This window comes from Podarcis pityusensis (genome assembly GCF_964106645.2).
Source record: "Podarcis pityusensis genome assembly, chromosome: 4".
In the NCBI taxonomy this organism is placed as follows: Eukaryota; Metazoa; Chordata; class Lepidosauria; order Squamata; family Lacertidae; genus Podarcis; species Podarcis pityusensis.
The window spans coordinates 56,561,384-56,586,475 of record NC_138027.1 but is presented as its reverse complement, the minus strand read 5'-3'; the positions used below and the strand labels follow the sequence as shown (position 1 = coordinate 56,586,475).

Sequence of the window (25,092 nt, the reverse complement as noted above, 5' to 3'; positions counted from 1 at the left end):
AAATTCCTCCCAAGCCCTATTCAGCTTCCAGACAGTTGAAACAGGAATGTTCAGCCTATAAAGCAGCTTTCTCTTCTTTTCATTTCAGCAAATTAGAACGGAATGAAGGCACAGACCAGGAACGTCCGACAACGGCATCCCTCCAAGACAAAAACAGAAAACAAAATACTAGCGTAGCTTTCTCTACCCCAATTTCCTGCTTCTTTCCTTGCCAGGGAGGTCAGTCTGCAAACAACAACTGCAGATCATCTTCCCCCAAAGCTATAAATGTAGCTAATTAGTCTCAGCTCCATAGTATTTTTTTGCCAACCTTGGCTATTTCTCTTGAGAATGTGGAAATGGATTTTATTTCCCCATTTGCATTATCTTGCAATCTTGGCCCTCCAGATGTTTTGGGACTACAACTCCCATCATCCCTAGCTAATAGGACCAGTGGTCAGGGATGATGACCAAGACATCAGGAGGGCCGAGTTTGCCTATGTCTGCTATAAACGTAGCTAATTAGTCTCAGCTCCATAGCATTTTTGCCAACCTTGGCTATTACTCTTGAGAATGTGGAAATGCATTTTATTTCCCTCTGTTTGCATTATCTTTATGAAACTTTCTTGCGCATTCAGTATATTAAAGCATTGCAAAAAAAATGATGTGTTCTCTTTTTGATGTACTTGAAAAAAAATTTCACCTTTAAGCTCTTATCTCACAGCAGTACAAAGTGACACAAGTCTATTTTCCAAGCAGGCTAGATATCTAGCGGTATATTTTACAAGAATACAGTCTAGAGCTTGAGAATATTTTTGGCCACACTGACAGAATCAGCTGGTGTTTAATAGCTCTCTATCCAACAGTGGACATCAATCCATCAACCTTTAACTCAAAGGAGAAAGCACCGCAGAAAGGTGCCTGTGGGACAAATGGCTTCAGGTGACTTAAAGCTGTTGGGCCACATCACATGATGTGGAGAGGCAAAGGGGGCAGGGGGAGCGGTGGTGGACCTATGGGAAATCTGGTCCATTCCATGTTATGCCAATCATTCAGACTCAGAGCATCATCCAATCCATTCACTGTGAAATGCAAAGAGACCAAATTCCACCATCCCTTTTCAAGTGTGAGAGTGTCCATCCTTTTGTCATTGTGAGATTGAAATGGTGTGCATCAGCTACAGAACCAGTCCTTTATCCAGTATGGTACCTGCTCTCTCCCTGTGGCTAATGCAGCTTTGCGGGGATGATTTCAGACTCAAAGCATCATCCATTCACTACCCTATTCTCATACTTGGGGTCAGGGTGCTGGCTGCTTAAATGGGCAATCTGAGGAAAACCCACCATTGGCTCCATTGGCTTCGCCCTCCACACAGCCCAAGTCCCAGCTTGCATCCTCATTTGCCAAAGCAGGGAGCAGGCTTATGCCCTCTCCGCCCACCAGGAAGGTCCCAGACAGTTTGAATAGCTCTCTCAGGGCCCCAGTGAAGCATCCTCCGTCCTGCAATGCCGCCGCACGCAAAAGGTGAGTGGGCTTCTCATACCATGGGGCAGGGCTGTCAAACAATTTCAGAAATATTTTAACTTAAGAGCCCACTCCCCAAGATAGGACAATAGGACCTACAACAAAATGCTACAGCATATCCTCACCTTCTAACAGAAGCACTGTTGTTCAGGGTTCCAGCCAGCTATCCTCTCCAACCAGGACGTACCACTGCCACCCCCACCCCCTTCAGTTTTCTGTTTTTCTTTCCCAACTTAAACCGAACTCTATGCATCATGGCTATAGGGAACATTATGGGGCTGTTTGGGCTATCTATCGTACGGAAAATGTACGTTGATAGGTTACTGTGCATAACAACTGACAGCTGTGCACATTAAGCAGGCCTCATGGAAAACATGCACATAATCCTTTCAGGCAGGAAGAGGTCAATATACCTAATCTCCCACAAGACTTGGGTAATGTGCATATATCAACTAAATATTGCACATTCTCCTACTGTTATGAATATTGAAATTGAAATACTTTGTCACTTGTACAACTTGTACAGTGAGATTACACGAGCACCCCCCACTCAGCTCTGTTGGTCTTAATTCCCCTTGTTTACTAACGCACACCCACCAAACCCGAAAGTCAGTTGCCCTGTTGTTATCTTTTCATTCAGCAGCCTAACAGCCCACGGATAGAAGCTGTTCTTTACCGTGTTGGTGCGACTAATAATGCTTCTATATCTTCTGCCTGAGGGCAGGAGATCAAGAAAGTGCCGCCCAGGGTATGAATCGTTCCCTGAGAATTTTCCTCACTCTCCTGAGGCAACGTTCTTCCGCAATTTCATACAGCAGATTCACGGGACAGCCCATAATATCTTGTGCTGTATTCACCACCCTCTGTAGGCACTTCCTATCAGTTGATGTCAAACAGCATACCACACTGTGATGCAGTATGAAAGGACACTTTCTATTGTGGACCGGTAGAAGGAGATCATCAAATGTTGATTGACATCATTCTTTCGCAATACTCTGAGGAGATGGAGTGTCTGTTGGGCTTTCTTAACTATCTGGGTTGTATTGATTTTCCAAGTAAGGTCTTCACTGAGATAAACTCCTAGGAATAATCCACAACAGGCTTTTAAAAAACAATCTTTGTAATTCTAGTGATCTCTGAACATGCTAATGACTCCTTCAAGTTTCCCAGTGACCCTGTTTTGGTAACCATTTGCAGGTATTCTCAACTTGCATTTGCTATTAGAGTTCTGCAAAGGATCTCTCACAAATATACGGTGTGCACTCCCTAGTGGGGTGAAATATACTTTAAGTGATCACACCATTAATGCCACCCCACAACACCCTAAACTACCGGTAATTCACAGAGAACTGATATCTATATTACAGCAGAAGGGGGGAAACCTGAAATGCATATTAGTATATTTTTACTTTCTTTGCTTCTACTGCATGTGCATCTTGGGAACTTGTCCATCTCATCTCCTGGCCTGTACTCTCTTAATGAGGGCAAGGGTGAACTTTGGTAATACAACACCCTGAGCATGCCACTCCCCCAATTTAATATTTCTAACTTTGATTAGGTATCTGTATAAATCTAAGTATTATTATTATTGTGCACCCCCTTGTTTCGGTGCCCCTGTGCGGGGGAACCACTCTAAATTCAGTGCTGATGAGGTACAACGTAGGTGGCCGTTTGTCCACCAGTTCATAATGAATTGTGATATCCAGCAAAGTATTGTCTTCAGTGGCTTCAGTATGCTTTTCTGAATGTCAACACAGATCAAAATGCTTCTTCCTCCAAAAGCCCCTTTCTTAGAATGGGCATAGCTCCTTTTTTTTACAGCAGGCAGCACTCTAATTGAAGCGTTGTTGGAGAACAGTCCTATAGCTGAAGAACTGGCCTTGTCGCAGTACTGCTTAAAGATGAAGAACGACAAGAAGGAAGAGCAGTCTGGGGCCTTGTAGATGTCCATCAACTGTTGCCACCAGGACAGCAGTCTGAGCAGGCACACAAGTCACCTGGTCATAGTCCTCCCTAATATGGTGAAATGCAGTGTATTCCTATCTGCATTCAAGTGGCTATTTATAAATGTGCAAATGTTATGCACTTTGTCTCCCTTTTCGAGATGCATTTCCTCATTCTTGTCCTTGGATAAGGACCGCAGGAAATTCAGGAAAAGCACAGTGAGAATTAGCTACCACCTTTGTTTTCCCATAGACCTAAATTTGCATCTATACATATAAATTAGGATATGCATATTTTATGCAAATGTGTGTGATGGGCCTGTGCTTGAATCTTTTAAGTACCTCCTTAGGCAGGCATTACAAATGGGGCAAATGTTACTCCTCCACTGGTAATTCAAGTCCTGCTTATGCCCTAGTGCCTTAGAAAGAGAAATCCTTCAGAATGCAGCACAGAAGAGTCACTTCCACACACATCCTCACAAAGGTGGCAGATTGCTAGGGATGGGCAAATCTCTCAAGTTCAGATTATCTTTCCACATCAGTGTGCATTTATTTTAAAAAGTCCTTTTGAATCAGCATTTTAGTGTGACTGATTAGTGCTGCCAATATACACATTTTAATGTAATTTTGCCTGATGTACACATTTTTGCAAGACCATTTCACCCAATGAAATACATTTTTAATATTATTTTCATCAATATAAGCACTCTTTATTATGTACACTATACACTAGTATATGTACTTTTGTATGCATTACTTATCTGAAGAACTGCACTGCGAAATTCAGAGAAATGTGAATTCCAAAGGACTGTTGTTTTTCAGCTTGCATATTGCAATGGAAGAGAACTGATAGACCCATCTGGCTTAACTGTGAGGTCCTTCCTCAATATGATCCCATCTAGATGGTTCTGCACAGTGGAGATTTCAGTGGGCCAGAAAGAGAGAACAGCGGGCCAGATGCCGGCAGAATGCATAGCTCTTGGCGAGTGGTTCACATATTATTCCACAGGGAACATATTCCACAGCATGTTCCAGCACAGCATGTTCCAGCACATGGATATGTTTCTATATTTCAGGAGCTACACATATTCACACACAGGTTAAAAAGGCTTAAACTTGCAGGATCCCAGGAGATATGATAGCCATCTTCAAATATCTCAAGGCCTGTCACATGGAAGATGGAGCAAGTTTGTTTGCGTGGACAGGCGGAGTCCCCAGATCCTGCACGGTCCCCCCGTCATGTGGAATAACGACTCAAGACAACGTGCTATGGGATTAAATTGGCCACAACTTTATTAAATTTCAAATGTGGGTAGACCTTGGCTTCCCCCAGGTGGGATTGGACAACTGACTGAGGTAGGCGGAGACCTCCAGGTATCACACCTGAGGGAAGGCAAAGCCAAGCCTATGCTGTTGGGGCCACTCCAGATCTAGGGGCTGCACGCGTCCACGCAAAGGGCGCCCCCCGTTTTAAGCGGGGAGCGGTCATTCTCCTGCTCCAGAGGGTAGAAACCGAACCAATGGATCCAAGTTGCAAGAAAGGAGATTCCAACTAAACATCTGGAATAACTTTCTGATGGTAAGAGTTGTTGACAGTGAAGAAGACTTCTTGGAAGATTGTGAACTCTCCTTCCTTGGAGGTTTTTAAGCAGAGATTGAATGGCCATCTGTAATGGATGCTTTAGATTCCTGCATTGCTGGGGGTTGGACTAGATGAACCTCAGGGTCCCTTCCAACTCTATGATTCTATAATTCCAGAACTAGCTCCCTGTACGGTCATTTCAATGCAATAAGCTAAACAGGTAGAAAGGGAGAGAAACCATACTTGGTATTCCCCAGTTTAAATTGACTAGTGATCTAAGAGTGTAGCACAGAAATATGAGGAGGAAAGTGTAAGAAGTTGGAGGATTCCATGAGGAGAGCAAAGAACACAGGAAGAAGAATGCTTCAGCCAAGACCATATAACACCGGTCCTGAAAGACCTACACTGGCTCCCAGCATGCTTCTGAGCGCAATTCAAAGTGTTGGTGCTGCTCTTTAAAGTCCTAAATGGCCTGGGCCCAGTATAACTGAAGGAGCGTCTCCACCCCCATGGTTTAGCCTGGACACTGAGGTCCAGCGCCTTCTGGCGGTTCCCTCACTATGAAATGTGAGGTTACAGGGAACCAGGCGGAAAGCATTCTCAGTGGTGGCGCCCGCCCTGTGGAATCCCATCAGATGTCAAGGAAATAAACAACTACCTGACTTTTAGAAGACATCTGAAGGCAGCCCTGCTTAGGGAAGTTTGATATTTTATTCTGTTCTAATATTCTGTTGGGAGCCGCCCAGATTGGCAGGGGAAACTCAGCCAGATGGGCAGGATATGTATGTATGTATGTATGTATGTATGTAGTAGTAGTAATAATAGTAGTAATAGTAGTAGTAATATAAAAACAGAAAACCAGTATTTAACAAAAGTGTTCCAGCATTTGCAGATATCCTTCTCTGAGCCCATGGGATGGTGAATAGGGAGGCCTGGAGATACATCACTCTCAGCATTAAGGGACTCCCCCTGGGGACAGCGTTTGAAAGTTGGGGAGGGCTGGAATATCCAATAAGCAAAATAAGCATGTGCTTATGGAATAAGGGAAGGGGTGCACCACAGAAATTTTCCATTGCCAGATTTACCATGGACAATATGGTGCCGCTGAACAACCCCCCCCCAACATTATTTAAACAAGTATAGAAAAATAAACATTGTTTTCCATCTTGCTGTAGATTCTCTTTCGTTTTGAAAAATAAAGTTTTATTTTACGGTTTATTATTGGTTATCTTTTTTTTAATAAGATATTTATTAGGATTTTAAAAATATTACAAGAAAAAAATGAAAAAATAAATAAATAAATAAAAATGCTTAAAAACACTCAGATTTTCTATTACTTATTTTTCCTTAGCTTGTTTCCCGGACCTCCTCATACCTCCCTTTTTTGTATTCCAGTTCAGTTTGTTGGTTCAGCAAATCCTTACCCTCTTTATTTATCCTAATCTTTAGTCTTAAAATAGTAACTTTAAATTTTTATCTCTTAACAACCCATTTTTCATATTCCCTTAAAGCATTACAGCTGGAAACCACTTAATTTCTATCCTACATCGTTCTAACATTCATTAATTTTACAATATTTCTGTAGATAATCTTTGAACTTCTTCCACTCTTCTTCCACCGACTCTTCTCCCTGGTCTCGGATTCTGCCAGTCATTTCTGCCAATTCCATATAGTCCATCAGCTTCATCTGCCATTCTTCCAGAGTGGGTAAATCTTGTGTCTTCCAATACTTTGCGATGAGTATTCTTGCTGCTGTTGTGGCATACATAAAAAAAGTTCTATCCTTCTTTGGCACCAATTGGCCGACTATGCCTAGGAGAAAGGCCTCTGGTTTCTTCAGGAAGGTTATTATTGGTTATCTTTTGAATGAGATATATATGGGCAAACCAAAATCTTTTAAGTGCTTCAGGTCTCGAAGGTATTAATCCGGCCCTGGAGTTGGGGCAGCACAACTGAAAAGACCCTGTGTCATGATCCATGGCATGACCTACTATGTTTCTGGCCCAGAACTGCTTTGAGGCTCCAGGACAAGAGGAGTGGGAGCCGACTGCTGTCACTAGTACTTATGATAATCATGGGAGGCCCTTCTTCGTGTGTCCCCTCCACAAGAGGTCTGGAGAGCGGCAATATGACAATAAGCCTTTTCTGCTGTGGCTCCCTGTCTGTGCAATGCTCTCCCCATGGAGGCTCACCTGGTGCCTTCATTATATATCTTTAGGGGCCAAGCAAAAAGTTTTCTCTATAACCAGGCCTTTCCTGAAGAAAATTCTACATCCTTCTACATCCCAGTAAGGGGGGGTTAATGGTTTGTTTTTGTTTCATGCTGTATTTTGTGTTCCCATTTTGTATTTTTATGCAGTGAACCGGCCTGCAAACTTCGGATGATGGGCGGTATACAAATTAATGAAATAGATAAATAAATCATGAGAGTTGATGGAGACTCAATGGATATCAGTTACCCTCCTGACACCATCACAAAAAGGAAAAGAGCAGAAATGGAGCTCAGAAATGAAAACTCCTTCTTGACATATCAGTTGGTTCCATTCTCTCTGACTGAGATGCTCACGTTCAGAATACAACAGGGAAGTTTGTTATGCACTTAGCATACGAGCAACTCAATTGCTCAGAAATTGGATATTAATGCACCAAGTACTCCCCTTGAGCTAGAAGCTGCTATTTCTCATTTGGGAGGAGATAATGAAGTTAGCATACACACTTGGTCATAGTCTGAGAAAAGGACATCTTCCCATTGTCCTGAGGACCAGAAGGAGCACATCTGCATTTCAGATTTTAAGAAGTTTTGAACAGGTCTGAAATAGAATCCACTGATACTGCTTCCTCATCCCTCTCCTTCCTGTATATGGACCATACCTCCTATCAAAACAAGTCATTACCACAAAAGCAATATGAACCGTGAAACAATGACAGGAATAAATATTCAGTGACATATCAATACATCAACTTTGAATGAATCACGAAGGAGGTTTTCCCATCCATTTCACTGTGAGTGTGGAATTTTGTGGAATCATTGCCTTTAAAAATGAGCATATATGAGGGGGATACCTAGGCCAATGAATCTGCTAAAGTTGTGTTCCTCCTTGCATGAGAAAGTTGCAGGTAAAAAAGAAAAGAAACATTGCCAGATAAAGGATGTTGCCAGTTAGAATGTCCTGAGTCTCATTTACCTGTTGCTCAAGATAGGAAAATGCAACACATGGAAACAGCAGCTTCTTGTGACCACAAAACGGTTGGATTTTTTTGACATAAAAGATATAAGAAATCAACTGAAATGTTGCTACAAAAGTCCGTTGACTTGCATTGTTTCCTGAACCCGACGTCCAGTTCTTGGCTTTTGGGTTTACTAACGGTTATTTCATTGGCCCAATTATTGATAGCATTTTCACCTCAAGGGGCTGCAACAGGAAGGAGGAGGTCTTCTTGAACCATATAAATTAGCCTTGCCCTTCTGAGTTTTGATATCCTGCTGTTTCTCATCGAGCTGTTCAGCAACTCATTCAGGTGGGGTAAGTCAAGTGGTTCTCGCGACTGGGAGGCAAGGGATTTGGTTTGATTTTCATTTTAATGCAACTCTACCCACTTCGCAATACACAAACTGAAATGAGGCTTTTGTTCTAAATTCAGCCTTCTGCGAATTTTGTGTTACTCTCTCCAACCAAAAGAAGATGTACGGAAAGTGCACATAGGGGACTTAGAAAGGGAGACCAAAATGCTTTCTTAGTTAGGATTGTGTTGCTGGATCAAACCCAAAGTTTATCAAGTCCAGCATCATGGCACATGGCACATTCCTAAACTTCAAAACTTGTTGTGGGGTGGGGTTGTTATTGATACCCCAGCAGTACATGCACTCCTTCCTATTCCTACTCAGATGTGAATTTTCATTGGTTTGAATCTTGCCACTTGACTAAGCCATTTTCAGTCTCAGCCCTAGCAACGTGGGAGATGATAATACTGATTCGCCTTAGAGGAATGATGTCATCATAACTGCACTTTTGGACACTAGAAATGCTATGCAAATGGCAAACAAAAAACTGCCTTTTTTTACCTTTCTTTATGGAAAAAAGCAGATTGAACCTCTGTTGAGTCACACCTTTGATATGAAATGCTTTAACAGGTCTGAAGATTCTGTGAAGATTTCACATAAAAATGAACTTCAAATGGATCTGGCTGCTGGCACTTATCCTGATCATAGGATTGGCTAGTGTGGCAGATGCCAGGCGTGGCCGTCGCCGAGGTGGCAGCCGAGGTGGTCGACGGGATGGCCGACCCGGTTTTCGCTGGGGCCGCCGCTGGGGCCGCCGCTGGGGCCGAGGCTGAAGAGGTAAGCGACATATTTTATTTGTTTTCATTTTTAAAGAGAAACAACTAATAGATATCAAGAGCTTATCCTAGAGCTGTTCCCGGGGAATGGGGGCTATGCCATAATTTGGTATACATCTGGGGTTTTTTTAAAAAAAAAGTGCTGGTGAAGCACTTGTGCTCTGCTTCTGGACAGTGACGGTGGGGCCCTGAGCACAAATTTCTAAGGGGGCGCAACCAGCTGCCCCCACATCAGGCTCCCTCATTGAGGCCTTTGAGGCTAATCCAGTGGCAGTGCCTCCTTCTTGTGGCAGGCAAAGGGATGCCTTGTGTGTGTGCCTTGCCCCTGGGCCAGGCATAAGGAAGGGAGGAGGAAGATGGTGGGAAAGCACTGCCAGAGTCATGTGTGTTGCGCCTCGCTGCAAGGACAGGAGAGTGAGGCGACACAGCGGCAGTCCTGGCTTTGCGTTTCTCTGCCTTATCTCTGCTACCAGTCGGGGCTAGTTTGCAAGGAGAGACTCCCTTGATTAGATGTCGCTTAGCAAAGGGACTGACTGCTGCCCAGTCTACCATCCCAGGCGCCAGCAACCCACACTATGCCCCTGCTTTAGGAAGCATAATGTAAAGGACTGAGAGCTCGGAAGTCTCCCAATCTCAGCCCCCATTAACATTTATCTCATTTTAAGCAGCACTTCGTTGTGGGTTCTCTACAGATATTATCAAACACCTGCAATTTCTGAGAAAAGAATAATCCTGACCTACCTTGGTCCAAAGTCTCTTGAACACACACACACACACACACACACACACACACACTTTGTAACTGCTGGGTGTTACTAGAACTGGCAGGCTTACAAACCCTGTCTCTGCCCCTCTTTCTACCATTTTGCATGACAAGTGTAGTCCTCCTTCCCCATTTCCTTCATGTTTTGCATCAGAGAGGTTGATCTCTCTCAACCCACAACCTCCCATTTGGAAAAATCTACTATGTTTACAATCGTATGGATGCGTTTAACTTAACCCCTGGGTAAAGGAAGGTTCCCCAAATCATTTTGGCCAACTTTTCTCCCACAACATGGGATACAATCCACAGAGGGCAAAGGCTATAGGGATAGCAAGGAAAGGGAATGGAAGAGAAAGAAACAGCAGATGCAATGACACAGGAAATCAATAAAGCTGGACTAAGTCATAACTAACTTCAGTCCATTGATTTCTTTGGGTCTACAACCCTTAGTTGACAACCCAAGTAGGAAGCCATCCAGACAAGGCCAAGGATAACCCCCAACTTATCCATAACCAATGAAATTTCTCCCAAGCCCTATTCAGAGTCCAGACAGTTGAAACAGGAATGTTCACCCTCTAAGCAGCTTTCTCTTCTTTTCATTTCAGCAAATTAGAACGAAATGAAGTCACAGACCAGGAACCTCCGACAACGGCATCCCTCCAAGACAAAAACAGAGAACAAAATACTGGCATAGCTGTAGCTTTCTACATTTCCTCCTCTCTACCCCGATTTCCTGCTTCTTTCCTTGCCAGGGAGGTCAGTCTGCGCACAACAACTGCAAATCATCTCCTCCCAAAATCTATAAACGTAGCTAATTAGTCTCAGCTCCATAGTATTTTTGCCAACCTTGGCTATTACTCTTGAGAATGTAGAAATGCATTTTATTTCCCCGTTTGCATTATCTTTATGAAACTTTCTTGCGCAGTCAGCATATTAAAGCCTTGCAAAAAAATAATGATGATGTGTTTCTCTTTTTGATGGTATTGACATTTTTTCACCTTTAAGCTCTTATCTCACAGCAGTGCAAAGTGACACAAGTCTATTTTCCAAGTAGGCTGGATATCTAGCAATATATTTTACAACAAGAATACAGTCTAGAGCAGGGATAGGCAAACTCGGCCCTCCAGGTGTTTTGGAACTACACTTCCTATCATCCCTGACCACTGGTCCTGCTAGCTAGGGATGATGGGAGTTGTAGGACAAAAACAACTAGAGGGCTGAGTTTGCCTATGCCTGGTATAGATCTTGAGATTATTTTTCTCCTGGATTAGCTGGTGTTACAAGCTCCTCATCCAACAGTGCACATCCATCCATCAACCTTTAACTCAAAGGAGAGGTGCACTGCAGAAAGGTGCCTGTGGGACAAATGGCTTCAGGTGACTTAAAGCCAGGGGTCTGCAACCCGCGGCTTCGGAGCGGCATGTGGCTCTTTTACACCTTTGCCGCGGCTCCGGGGCAGATACTAGCGAGGGGAGGAGGCGCATTGTGCACCCCAACACTCCCCACTGTGGCGGGCGCTGTACTGGCTGTGACGTCGCATGGGGGCGGTGCGTGCGTTAGTCACGCACCGTCCCGACGTCACCTTCCCACCCGCCCGCTACATTGTAAGGGGCATGTACGCTGGTCACTGCATTGAAAGGGGGCATGTACGCTGGTCACTGTTTTGAAGGGGAGTGAAGAACACACACACAAAAAAAGGTAACTTGTTAATTTAATGTTTATTTCTATGAGGAGGAGTAATTCTGAGGGGTCAAACAAAGAAATAATAAAAAAGTGACAAAAAAGTTATTTTTATCATGACGAGTTTTGCAGCTCCCAGTTTTTTTTTCTTCGGAAACGGGTCCAAGTGGCTCTTTTTGTCTTAAAGGTTGCAGACCCCTGCTTAAAGCTGTTGGGCCACATCACATGATGTGGAGAGGCAAAGGGGGAAAGGAAGCTGTGGTGGACCTATGGGAAATCATCCAATCCAAGTTATGCCAGTCATTCAGACTCAGAGCATCATCCAATCCATTCACTGTGAAATGCAAAGAGACCAAATTCCACCATCCCTTTTCAAGTGTGAGAGTGTCCATCCTTTTGTCATTGTGAGATTGAAATGGTGTGCATCAGCTACAGAACCAGTCCTTTATCCAGTATGGTACCTGCTCTCTCTCCCTGTGGCTAATGCAGCTTTGCGGGGATGATTTCAGACTCACTGGTGTTGTGCAATGCCAGGTCTATAGGCAACAAAACCGCCACCCTGCGAGATTTCTTCACCTCGCAGGGGGTTGACCTGGCTTGTGTGACGGAGACCTGGGTGCGCGAAGGGGATACTGTTACCTTACGAGAGATGGCGCCCCCGGGTTTCTCCGTCCTCCACCAGTCGCGGACTGTGGGCTGGGGGGGAGGGGTGGCATTATTAATCCGGGAAGATTGTTCTTTCAGGGCTCTACCATCGCCATCGATCCCCGGCATTGAATGTGTTGGCCTAGTGTGGGGCTCCGAGGTGAGCTTGGCTGTCTGGCTGGTGTACCGGCCACCTAGCGCACCAGCAGCCACCCTGTCAGGCCTGCTGGAGGCGGTGGCCGGCTGGGCCTTGGAGTTCCCTAACCTATTGATATTGGGGGACTTCAACATCCATGCTGATGCCATTCTCTCCTCACAGGCTCTGGACCTGGTGTCTTCCATGGCGACACTAGGGCTCTCCCAGTTTGTTTCGGGCCCCACACATCAAGCAGGCCACACGCTGGATTTGATCTTTGGCGCCGGTATAGATGTGATCATGTCTCCTTCGATGAAGGTGCCATGGTCTGATCACTACGCTCTGAAAGCCAGGATTGATTTTCCACCTCCACCCTGCTTAGGTGGCGAGCCGATTTGGGCTCGCCCGCAGAGGCTGATGGACCCTGATAGATTCCATCAGGCCTTGCGGGACCTTGCTTTCCCTGGCGACTCATTGACTGAGCTTGTTGAGGACTGGAATACCCAGCTCCTAGCAGCCATCGATGAGATCGCACCTAGGCGCCCTCTGCGACCCCGCAGAAACCGGGCTCCCTGGTTTACCGAGGAGCTTCGGAAAATGAAGCGGGACCTCAGACGACTAGAGCGAGTATGGCGGGGTGCCCGTGACGGAGCCTCAAGAACATCTTATAGGGTTTTTATGAAAACCTACGAGATGGCAGTGAAGGCCGCTAAGAAGTCCTACTTCTCGGCCTCCATTGCCTCTGTTAGCTCTCGCCCGGCGCAATTATTTAGTATAATTAGGTCTTTAACGTCCCTTGAAGGACAGCCAAATTTAAACAACAATTTGACACACAGCTGTGAGGCATTTGCGAGCTTTTTTGCGGAGAAGGTCCTGTTGCTCCGCCATGACCTCCCTGCCAATTTGGATACAATAAAGGAACTGGAGGCCCCTCGACTGTCCTCGGGTCCAGTATTGGACCACTTTGACCGGATATTCCCAGCCGATGTGGACAGACTCCTCCAAGCTGGAAAGCCCACCACCTGTCCTCTTGACCTGTGCCCGTCTTGGCTGATTAGAGGGTGCCCAGACGAGGTGCGGGCCCCCCTGGGTGATATCATCAATTTGTCCCTTGGCACCGGGATATTCCCAGGGGAACTGAAGGAGGCAGTGGTGCGTCCGCTCTTAAAGAAAACATCATTAGATCCCTTAGATCTATCCAATTACCGCCCGGTTTTGAATCTTCCATTCCTGGGTAAGGTGATTGAGAGAGCGGTTGCTGAACAGCTTGGTAGGTTTCTGGATGAAACATCGGCTCTCGATCCATTCCAGACCGGCTTCCGCGCTGGTCATGGGACCGAGACGGCTCTGGTCGCCCTAACAGATGATCTCCGCAGGCAGCTGGATCGAGGCGGGTCGGGGCTGCTGATTCTTCTAGACCTGTCAGCAGCCTTCGACATGGTCGATCACGAACTCCTGGACCACCGCCTTGCCGACGTGGGGATCCAGGGCACAGTCCTTCAATGGCTGCGCTCGTTTCTCTCTGGTTGGGGACAGAGGGTGGCGCTTGGGAGGGAATTGTCATCGCGCCACTCCTTGGTGTGTGGAGTGCCTCAGGGTGCGATTCTCTCCCCGATGCTTTTTAACATCTTTATGCGCCCCCTCGCCCAGCTTGTCCGGAGTTTTGGGCTGGGTTGCCATCAGTATGCCGATGACACCCAACTCTATCTGTTGATGGATGGCCATCCTGACTCGGCCCCAGACACACTGACCAGATGTCTGGAAGCTGTGGCTGGATGGTTACGTGGGAGCCGGTTGAAGTTAAATCCCTCGAAGACAGAGGTCCTCTGGCTGGGACGGGGCGATATGGGATTGAGGGGGCAACTCCCATCTCTTGCGGGGGTGCAATTAGTGCCAGCATCGTCCGTTAAGAGTTTGGGTGTAATCTTCGATACCTCCCTCTCTATGGAGGCGCAGATTACAGCTATAACAAAGGCGGCATTTTTTCATCTCCGCCAAGCTAAGCAGTTGGCTCCTTATCTCTCTTGCCCTGACGTAGCCACTGTGATCCACGCGACGATCACCTCCAGGCTTGACTATTGTAACTCGCTCTACGTGGGGCTGCCCTTGAGACTGACCCAGAAACTCCAGCGGGTGCAGAATGCCGCGGCGAGACTCCTTATGGGGTCTTCGCTGCGAGATCATATTCATCCAGTACTATACCAGCTGCACTGGCTCCCGGTGGAGTACAGGATCAGGTTTAAGGTGTTGGTTTTAACCTTTAAAGCCCTATACGGCCTAGGACCCTCGTACCTACGGGACCGCCTCTCCTGGTATGTCCCACAGAGAAATTTACGGTCTGCAAATAAAAACATCCTGAAGATCCCAGGCCACAGAGAGGTTAGGCTGGCCTCAACTAGAGCCAGGGCTTTCTCGGCTGCGGCTCCAATCTGGTGGAACACTCTGTCACAAGAGACTAGGGCCCTGCGGGACCTGACATCTTTCCCCAGGGCCTGCAAGACAGAATTGTTCCACCAGGCCTTTGGTCAGGGTGCAGCCTGACCCCCTCCTCTGGCAATCTGCACAGAATTTTGCTTAATGGTTGCCGTCAATTTGATTTTAATTTGATTTTAATTAATTTTATAATGCATGTTTTTAGAAAGTTGGATTATTTTGATTGTTGTTAGCCGCCCTGAGCCCAGCTTCGGCTGGGGAGGGCGGGATATAAATAAAATTTATTTATTATTTATTATTTATTATTTATTAAAAGCATCATCCATTCACTACCCTATTCTCATACTTGGGGTCAGGGTGCTGGCTGCTTAAATGGGCAATCTGAGGAAAACCCACCATTGGCTCCATTGGCTTCGCCCTCCACACAGCCCAAGTCCCAGCTTGCATCCCCATTTGCCAAAGCAGGGAGCAGGCTTATGCCCTCTCTGCCCACCAGGAAGGTCCCAGACAGTTTGAATAGCTCTCTCAGGGCCCCAGTGAAGCATCCTCCGTCCTGCAATGCCGCCGCACGCAAAAGGTGAGTGGGCTTCTCATGCCATGGGGCAGGGCTGTCAAACAATTTCAGAAATATTTTAACTTAAGAGCCCACTCCCCAAGATAGGACAATAGGACCTACAACAAAATGCTACAGCACATCCTCACCTTCTAACAGAAGCACTGTTGTTCAGGGTTCCAGCCAGCTATCCTCTCCAACCAGGACGTACCACTGCCACCCCCACCCCCTTCAGTTTTCTGTTCTTCTTTCCCAACTTAAACCGAACTGTATGCATCATGGCTATAGGGAACATTATGGGGCTGTTTGGGCTATCTATCGTACGGAAAATGTACTTTGATAGGTTACTGTGCATAACAACTGACAGCTGTGCACATTAAGCAGGCCTCATGGAAAACATGCACATAATCCTTTCAGGCAGGAAGAGGTCAATATACCTAATCTCCCACAAGACTTGGGTAATGTGCATATATCAACTAAATATTGCACATTCTCCTACTGTTCTGAATATTGAAATTGAAATACTTTATTGTCACTTGTACAACTTGTATACAGTGAGATTACACGAGCACCCCCCACTCAGCTCTGTTGGTCTTAATTCCCCTCGTTTACTAACGCACACCCACCAAACCCGAAAGTCAGTTGCCCTGTTGTTATCTTTTCATTCAGCAGCCTAACAGCCCACGGATAGAAGCTGTTCTTTACCGTGTTGGTGTGACTAATAATGCTTCTATATCTTCTGCCTGAGGGCAGGAGATCAAGAAAGTGCCGCCCAGGGTATGAATCATCCCTGAGAATTTTCCTCACTCTCCTGAGGCAACGTTCTTCCGCAATTTCATACAGCAGATTCACGGGACAGCCCATAATATCTTGTGCTGTATTCACCACCCTCTGTAGGCACTTCCTATCAGTTGATGTCAAATCAGCGTACCACACCGTGATGCAGTATGAAAGGACACATTCTATTGTGAACCGGTAGAAGGAGATCATCAAATGTTGATTGACATCATTCTTTCGCAATACTCTGAGGAGATGGAGTGTCTGTTGGGCTTTCTTAACCATCTGGGTTGTATTGATTTTCCAAGTAAGGTCTTCACTGAGATAAATAATCCCCAACAGGCTTTTAAAAAACAATCTTTGTAATTCTAGTGATCTCTGAACATGTTAATGACTCCTTCAAGTTTCCCAGTACCCTGTTTTAGTAACCATTTGCTGGTATTCTCAACTTGCATTTGCTATTAGAGTTCTGCAAAGGCTCTCTCACAAATATACAGTGTGCACTCCCTGGGGGGGGGGGAATATACTTTAAGTGATCACACCATTAATCCCACCCCACAACACCCTGAACTAATTCACAGAGAACTGATATCTATATACAGCAAGAAGGAAACCAGAAATGCATATTAGTATATTTTTACTTTCTTTGCATGTGCATCTTGGGAACTTGTGTATCTCATCTCCTGGCCTGCACTCTCTTAATGAGGGCAAGGTGAACTTTGGTAATACAACACCCTGAGCATGCCACTCCCCCAACTTAATATTTCTAACTTTGATTAGGTATCTGTATAAATCTAAGTATTATAATTATTTTGCACCCCCTTGGTTTGGTGCCCCTGTGGACAACATAGGTGGCTGTTTGTCCACCGTTTTATAATGAATTGTGATACCCAGCAAAGTATTTTCTTCAGGGGCTTCAAAATGCTTTTCTGAATGTCAACACAGATCAAAATGCTTCTTCCTCTAACAGCCCTTTTCTTAGAATGGGCATAGCTGTGGCTCCCTGTCTGTGCAATGCTCTCCCCAGGGAGGCTCACCTGGTGCCTTCGTTATATATCTTTAGGGGCCAGGCAAAAAGTTTTCTCTATAACCAGGCCTTTCCTGATGAAAATTCTACATCCTTCTACATCCCAGTAAAGGGGGGGGGGTGTTAATGGTTTGTTTTTGTTTCATGCTGTATTTTGTGTTCCCATTTTGTATTTTTATGCAGTGAACTTCGGATGATGGGCAGTATACATATTAATTAAATAGATAAATAAATCATGAGATTTGATGGAGACTCAGTGGATATCAGTTACCTTCCTGACACCATCACAAAAAGGAAAAGAGCAGAAATGGAGCTCAGAAATGAAAACTCCTTCTTGACATATCAGTTGGTTCCATTCTCTCTGACTGAGATGCACACGTTCAGAATACAACAGGGAAGTTTGTTATGCACTTAGCATACGTGCAACTCAATTGCTCAGAAATTGGATATTAATGCACCAAGTACTCCCCTTGAGCTAGAAGCTGCTATTTCTCATTTGGGAGGAGATAATGAAGTTAGCATACACACTTGGTCATAGTCTGAGAAAAGGACATGTTCCTATTCCCATTGTCCTGAGGACCAGAAGGAGCACATCTGCATTTCAAATTTTAAGCAGCTTTGAACAATTCTGACGTAGAATCCACTGATACTGCTTCCTCATCCCTCTCCTTCCTGTTTATGGACCATACCTCCTATCAAAACAAGTCATTACCACAAAAGCAATATGAACCATGAAACAATGACAGGAATAAATATTCAGTGACATCAATACATCATCTTTGAACGAATCACAAAGGGGGTTTTCCCATGTTGAGGCTCATCCATTTCACTGTGAGTGTGCTGACCCCTGCGATTTCCAAGTTCTGGAAAATCAACTGCATGATTTGTGGTAGCCCTCCATATTGGTTACCCTACTCTACCATATTGGGAGGGTAATTATTCATGTCTAGGACCACTTTTATTCTCCTCATTCTTTTAAGTGAGGTGTGTGTGTGTGTGTGTGTGTGTGTGTGTAGCACTTGAGGTCTTGTTTAATTGATACTTTTATCTTTGGGTCTAATGTTTTGTGTTATTTCTTACTTTTATTATGTCACTCACATTGAGACACTTGTACATAGTGACAAATAAATATAATAAATACAAACATTCTGTTCTAAAGGAACAGAAATTACTGAGCTCCTAAAAAAACTCTTCCTTGTAGTGACTACAGAAAAATTATAGAGTTAAAAAAAATAATGCCCAGTCTGAAATATAAACCTTGCCCAGCACCATCAAAAGCCTTCTCAAGTAGATATTCAAATATTGGTTTTGTGGAAACATTGCCTTAAAAATGAGCATATATGAGGGGGATACCTTTAAAAATGAGCATATATGAGAGGGATACACAATGAATCTGCTAAAGTTGTGTTCCTCCTTGCATGAGAAAGTTGCAGGTAAAAAAAAAAAAGAAACATTGCCAGATAAACGAGATTGCCAGTTAAAATGTCCTAAGTCTCATTTACCTGTTGCTCAAGATAGGAAAATGCAACACATGGAAGCAGCAGCTTCTTGTGACCACAGAACGGTTGGATTTTTTTGACATAAAAGATATAAGAAATCAACTGAAATGTTGCTACAAAAGTCTGTTGATTTGCATGGTTTCCTGAACCCAACGTCCAGTTCTTGGCTTTTGGGTTTACTAACGGTTATTTCATTGGCCCAATTATTGATAGTTGTTTCACCTCAAGGGGCTGCCACAGGAAGGAGGAGGTCTTCTTGAACCATATAAATTAGCCTTGCCCTTCTGATTTTTGATATCCTGCTGTTTCTCATTGAGCTGTTCATCATCTCATTCAGGTGGGGTAAGTCAAGTGGTTCTAGCGACTGGGAGGCAAGGGATTTGGTTTGATTTTCATTTTAATGCAACTCTACCCACTTCGCAATACACAAACTGAAATGAGGCTTTTGTTCTAAATTCAGCCTTCTGTGAATTTTGTGCTACCCTCTCCAACCAAAAGAAGATGTACGGAAAGTGCACATAAGGGGCTTAGAAATGCAGATAATGGTGAAAATAGCAGACCAAAATGCATTCTTAGGGAATATTGCTTGGAAAAATGTGTACGTGAGGCAAGCTGCATACAAAAAATGGGGATGTTAGGAGAAATTCTGATGAATCTTCATGCAAACTTATAAGAAAATTCAAAGTTGATGGCACAATACAGCAAACTGAATCTGAGTTTGTCAAAATGAGAAATTGAGAGGCTCTGAAACTGACAGGTTCATCCATCTCTAACTGGTGTGTGAGAGTGTGAATGCACATGAATGGAGTTGGAGTCTTTTGATTTCCATGAGCCAGTTGAATTGAGTTGTGGCCTGCAGAAAGAGCCTGGGAGAGCCAGGTTTCCTCATGCTTTGTAAATATACCATGCTTGCTATGATATCTGTGCCGATAAGACACAGCTGCTTAAGTGTTTGTGCCTGTTGATGAATTTTTATCTTGTAGTTTATTCCTCCATTTAAGTACATTTATCTTGTATTTCTACCTGTTTCCTTCCCTTTATTTGTGTAACTTTGCTGCTCAAGTTCATTAATATCCTCTCTGATGCAGCAGGAAACAGAAAGATTCAGAACTTTATTAGTTAGGATTGCCTTGCTGGATCAAACCCAAACTTTATCAAGTCCAGCATCATAACAAATGACACATTCCTAAGCTTTGAAACATTGGGGGGGGGGGGGTTAGTGATACCCTAGGAGTACATGCACCTACTCAGATGTGAATTTTCATTGGTTTGAATCTTGCCACTTGAGCAAGCCATTTTCAGTCTCAGCCCTCACAATGTGGGAGATAATAATACTGATTTACTTTAGAGGAATGATGTCATCACAACAGCACTTTTGGACACCAGAAATGCTATACAAATGTCAAACCAAACACTGCCTTTTTGGGCCTTTCTTTATGGAAAAAAAGCAGATTGAACCTCTGTTGAGTCACACCTTTGATATGAAATGCTTTAACAGGGCTGAAGATTCTGTGAAGATTTCACATAAAAATGAACTTCAAATGGATCTGGCTGCTGGCACTTATCCTGATCGTAGGATTGGCTAGTGTGGCGGATGCCAGGCGTGGACGGGGAGGTGGACGAGGCCGCCGAGGTGGCTTTCGACGAGGCTTTCGCCGAGGTTGGCGCTGGGGCCGCCGCTGGGGCCGAGGCTGAGGAGGTAAGCGACAGGTTTTATTTGTTTTCATTAAAAAAACCAAAAAAAACCTATTAGATATCAAGAGCTTATTCTCCAGCTGTTCCCGGGGAATGGTGGGATATGCCATACATTTGGTAATACATCTGGGTTTTTTTTAAAAAGTGCTGCCCTAGCCAAGTTTAAGGTGAAGCACTTGTGCACTGCTTCTGGACAGTGATGGTGGGGCCCTGAGCACAAATTTCTAAGGGGGGTGCAACCAGCTGCCCCCACGTCAGGCTCCCTCATTGAGGCCTTCTAGGCTAATGCAGTGGCAGTGCCTCCTTCTTGTGGCAGGCGAAGGGATGCCAGTGCGTGCCCTGCCCCTGGGCCAGACGTAGGAAGGCGGGAAAGCACTGCCAGAGTCATGTGTGTTGCGCCTCACTGCAAGAACAGGAGAGTGAGGCAACACAGCGACAGTCCTGGCTTTGCGTTTCTCTGCCTTATCTCTGCTACCAGTCGGGGCTAGTTTGCAAGGAGAGACTCCCACGATTAGATGTCGCTTAGCAAAGGGACTGACTGCTGCCCAGTCTACCATCCCAGGCTCCGGCAACCCACACTATGCCCCTGCTTTAGGAAGCATAATGTAAAGGACTGAGAACTCGGAAGTCTCCCAATCTCAGCCCCCATTAACATTTATCTCATTTTAAGCAGCACTTCGTTGTGGGTTCTCTACAGATATTATCAAACTGCAATTTCTGAGAAAAGAATAATCCTGACCTACCTTGGTCCAAAGTCTCTTGAACACACACACACACACACACACACACACACACATTTTGTAACTGCTGGGTGTTACTAGAACTGGCAGGCTTACGAACCCTGTCTCTGCCCCTCTTTCTACCATTTTGCATGACAAGTGTAGTCCTCCTTCCCCATTTCCTTCATGTTTTGCATCAGAGAGGTTGATCTCTCTCAACCCACAACCTCCCATTTGGAAAAATCTACTATGTTTACAATCGTATGGATGCGTTTAACTTAACCCCTGAGTAAAGGAAGGTTCCCCAAATCATTTTGGCCAACTTCTCTCCCACAACATGGGATACAATCCAGAGAGGGCAAAGGCTATAAGGATAGCAAGGAAAGGGAATGGAATGGAAGAGAAAGAAACAGCAGATGCAATGACACAGGAAATCAATAAAGCTGGACTAAGTCATAACTAACTTCAGTCCATTGATTTCTTTGGGTCTACATCCCTTAGTTGAAAACCCAAGTAGGAAGCCATCCAGACAATACCAAGGATAACCCCCAACCTATCCATAACCAATGAAATTTCCCCCAAGCCCTATTCAGAGTCCAGACAGTTGGAACAGGAATGTTCACCCTCTAAGTAGCTTTCTCTTCTTTTCATTTCAGCAAATTAGAACGAAATGAAGGCACAGACCAGGAACGTCTGACAACGGCATCCCTCTAAGACAAAAACAAACGCTAGCATAGCAGTCACTTTCTTCATTTCCTGCTCTCTATCACGAATTTCTGCTTCTTTCCTTGCCAGGGAGGTCAGTCTGCACACAACAACTGCAAATCATCTCCCCCCCCCCCCCAAAAAAGCTATAAACCAGCATAGGCAAACTCGGCCCTCCAGATGTTTTGGGACTAGAACTCCCATCATCCCTAGCTAACAGGACCAGTGGTCAGGGATACTGACCAAAACATCAGGAGGACCGAGTTTGCCTATGTCTGCTATAAATGTAGCTAATTAGTCTCAGCTCCATAGTAATTTTTGCCAACCTTTGCTATTACTCTTGAGAATGTGGCAATGCATTTTATTTCCCACTGTTTGCTTTATCTTTATGAAACTTTCTTGCGCATTCAGCATATTAAAGCATTGCAAAAAATAATGATGTGACATGTTTCTCTTTTTGATGTACTTGACATTTTTTCACCTTTAAGCTCTTATCTCACAGCAGTGCAAAGTGGCACAAGTCTATTATTCAAGTAGACTGGATATCTAGCAATATATTTTACAACAATAATACAGTCTAGAGCTTGAGATTATTTTTGGCCACACTCACAGAATCATAAACTATGGATTCATCTACATTAGTAAAGAAAAAGGCATTTTAAAAGTGCTATAACACTGTGACACCAGATGGCAATGTAGAGTTCTGTCTTTCGCCAATGTGAGATTTACAATGTGTTTTCCTGAAATGTTTTTTAATGTGTCTAGATCCAGCCTAGCTGGCCTAGACTCCTTCTAGGTATATCTCCCATCCAACAGTGGACATTCATCCATCAACCTTTAACTTAAAGGTGCACTGCAGAAAGGTGCCTGTGCGACAAATGGGTTCAGGTGACTTAAGGCTGTTGGGCCACACCACATGATGTGGAGAGGCAAAGGGGGCAGGGGGAGCTGTGGTGGACCTATGGGAAATCGTCCAATCCAAGTTATGCCAATCATTCAGACTCAGAGCATCATCCAATCCATTCACTGTGAAATCCAAAGAGACACAATTCCACCATTCTTTCTCGAGTGTGAGAGTGTCCATCAAGACGTGTCAGTGTGAAATTGACATGGTTTGCATCAGCTACAGAACCAGTCCTTTATCCAGTATGGTACCTGCTCATCTCTCCCTGTGGCTAATGCAGCTTTGGGGTGGGTGTGATTTAAATGCGTATAATAGCACCAAGAGATAGCTAGTGCTCTCTCTCAGCACCACACGGGGTGTCCATGGGTCTGTGTGGCTGCTTTTAAGGAAAGTAAAAGACACCCAGAATTCCAGTTATGGTTCTTGTGTACCACTAAGTGTGTTCATACACAGTTATTTCAGTTTTGGGTTCTTTCGTGGGAGTCTATACTGCTGCTAATATTTACAGAGGACAACACCATCTACACAACATCCTGGGAGCTGTGGAGGCTAGTCCACTGGGGGAAAAGGATACTGCCACACCAATCTCATTCTGCTCCCAGCCAGCCTTCATCTGTGTGCCTTCCTACTTACAACCAGTCCAAGGGGCGGTACAGCCTTGGGGAATCTACATATATTGACTGTATTTTGTACATTCTTCCACCATTATGCATAATTCCAAGAGGCTTTTAAAAAAATAATCTACAAGCCTCTGATCATGCCAATAACGCATTCCTGCTTCCCAGCGACCTTGTTTTGGCAACTACAGTGGTACTTCAGATTAAGTACTTAATTCGTTCCGGAGGTCCTTCTTAACCTGAAACTGTTCTTAACCTGAAGCAACACTTTAGCTAATGGGGCCTCCCACTGCCGCCGCGCGATTTCTGTTCTCATCCTGAAGCAAAGTTCTTAACGCGAGGTACTCTTTCTGGGTTAGTGGAGTCTGTAACCTGATGCGTCTGTAACCTGAAGCATATGTAACCCGAGGTACCACTGTATTAGCTAGTACTGTCCACCTGTGTGTGCTATCAGAGTTTGGTAAAGGATATCTCATGCATATACTGTGTGTATTCCCCAGTGGGAGGAAATACACTTTAAGTGATCACACCATTGATCCTTCCCCATCCATAACAAACCTAAACTCAGTGCTTTTTTCTGGGAGGATGCAGGGGGACGCATACCCCTAAACAGTTTGTGAATCTAAGTTTGGCCTTATTGAGAGGGATTATTTCAATATGGGTAGTAAAATGAAAGTACCCCTAAACATTTTTTTAGAAAAGAAGCACTGCCTAAACTAATTCATGGAAAACTGATATGTATTTTACAGTAGAAGCAGCAAAACCAGAAATGCATGTCTGTATATTTTTGCTTTCTCTTTCTATTGCATGTGCAAATTGAAAGCTTCACACTCCAAAAGCCATTTTCTTAGAATGACCATAAGTCCTATCTTGCCATGGGCAGCCATCTAACTGAAGGGCTGTGAGAGGAGAGTCCTATATTTGAAGAAGTGGCCTTTTCAAAGTACAATTTAAAGATGAAGAAGCACAAGAATGGAGAGAAGCAGGGGCCTTGAAGATACCAAGCAAGTTATCACCAGGACTGAGCAGGCCTATGGGTCATGTGGTCTTCCATATTATAATGAGATGCAGTGTATTTCCTTTTAAATTCCAGAGGTTATTTATAAATGTGTACCTTTACATATCTATTGGCATCTACAAACATTATGCATAGAACAATTAGTCCCCTTTTTGGTGATACATTTTCTCATTTTTGGTCATTGTTGTAAGTAGCCATTTTACCTGCTCTCAGGGCAGGATTGGTAAACCAGGTAGTTCTACTTTTGACATTGTTGGAGAGTTTCAAATACTTAATCTCAAATTAGGGAGGATCACAGATGAAGCAATACTGGTCTTGCTTATCTGTGGGGAGACTTATCAGTTGATTAGCACATTTGTGCCGTGCTGGGTGACTTTGGTGCTATTAATCACAGTAACCCTTCCCCATCAGTTACACCTTTGGTCAATGCATTACTCAGCTTTCAAATTTTATTTTCATGTACAGTTATAAAAATGAGAGAGAGAGAGATTTTTTTTTTTTTTTTACATAGGCATAACTCTAACAGCTAAGACTGCAATAATGGAGCTAATATTG

General features: G+C 44.4%; 1 protein-coding gene across 11 annotated transcripts in view; it reads left to right on the top strand.

The window, feature by feature from the left end:
- LOC308476700 (trefoil factor 3-like) overlaps nucleotides 1-22,017 on the top strand; it is a 33,713-nt gene extending 11,696 nt beyond the window's left edge. For 3 of the 11 annotated variants that reach the window (XR_013986050.1, XR_013986051.1, XR_013986052.1), the window contains exon 4: nucleotides 89-374. Coding sequence is in view for 1 of the 11 variants with exons in the window: in XM_081004514.1 (XP_080860640.1) it covers nucleotides 21,950-21,957 (8 nt within the window). In the remaining 10 variants the exon portion in view is untranslated. Of the gene's footprint in view, nucleotides 1-88; nucleotides 375-8,516; nucleotides 8,553-9,160; nucleotides 9,368-10,734; nucleotides 11,069-19,185; nucleotides 19,222-20,377; nucleotides 20,579-21,949 lie in introns of those variants that run through there. The other 8 variants (XR_013986043.1, XM_081004514.1, XR_013986044.1 and 5 more) reach the window with 7 other exon arrangements.
- Nucleotides 22,018-25,092: the final 3,075 nt, after the last annotated feature.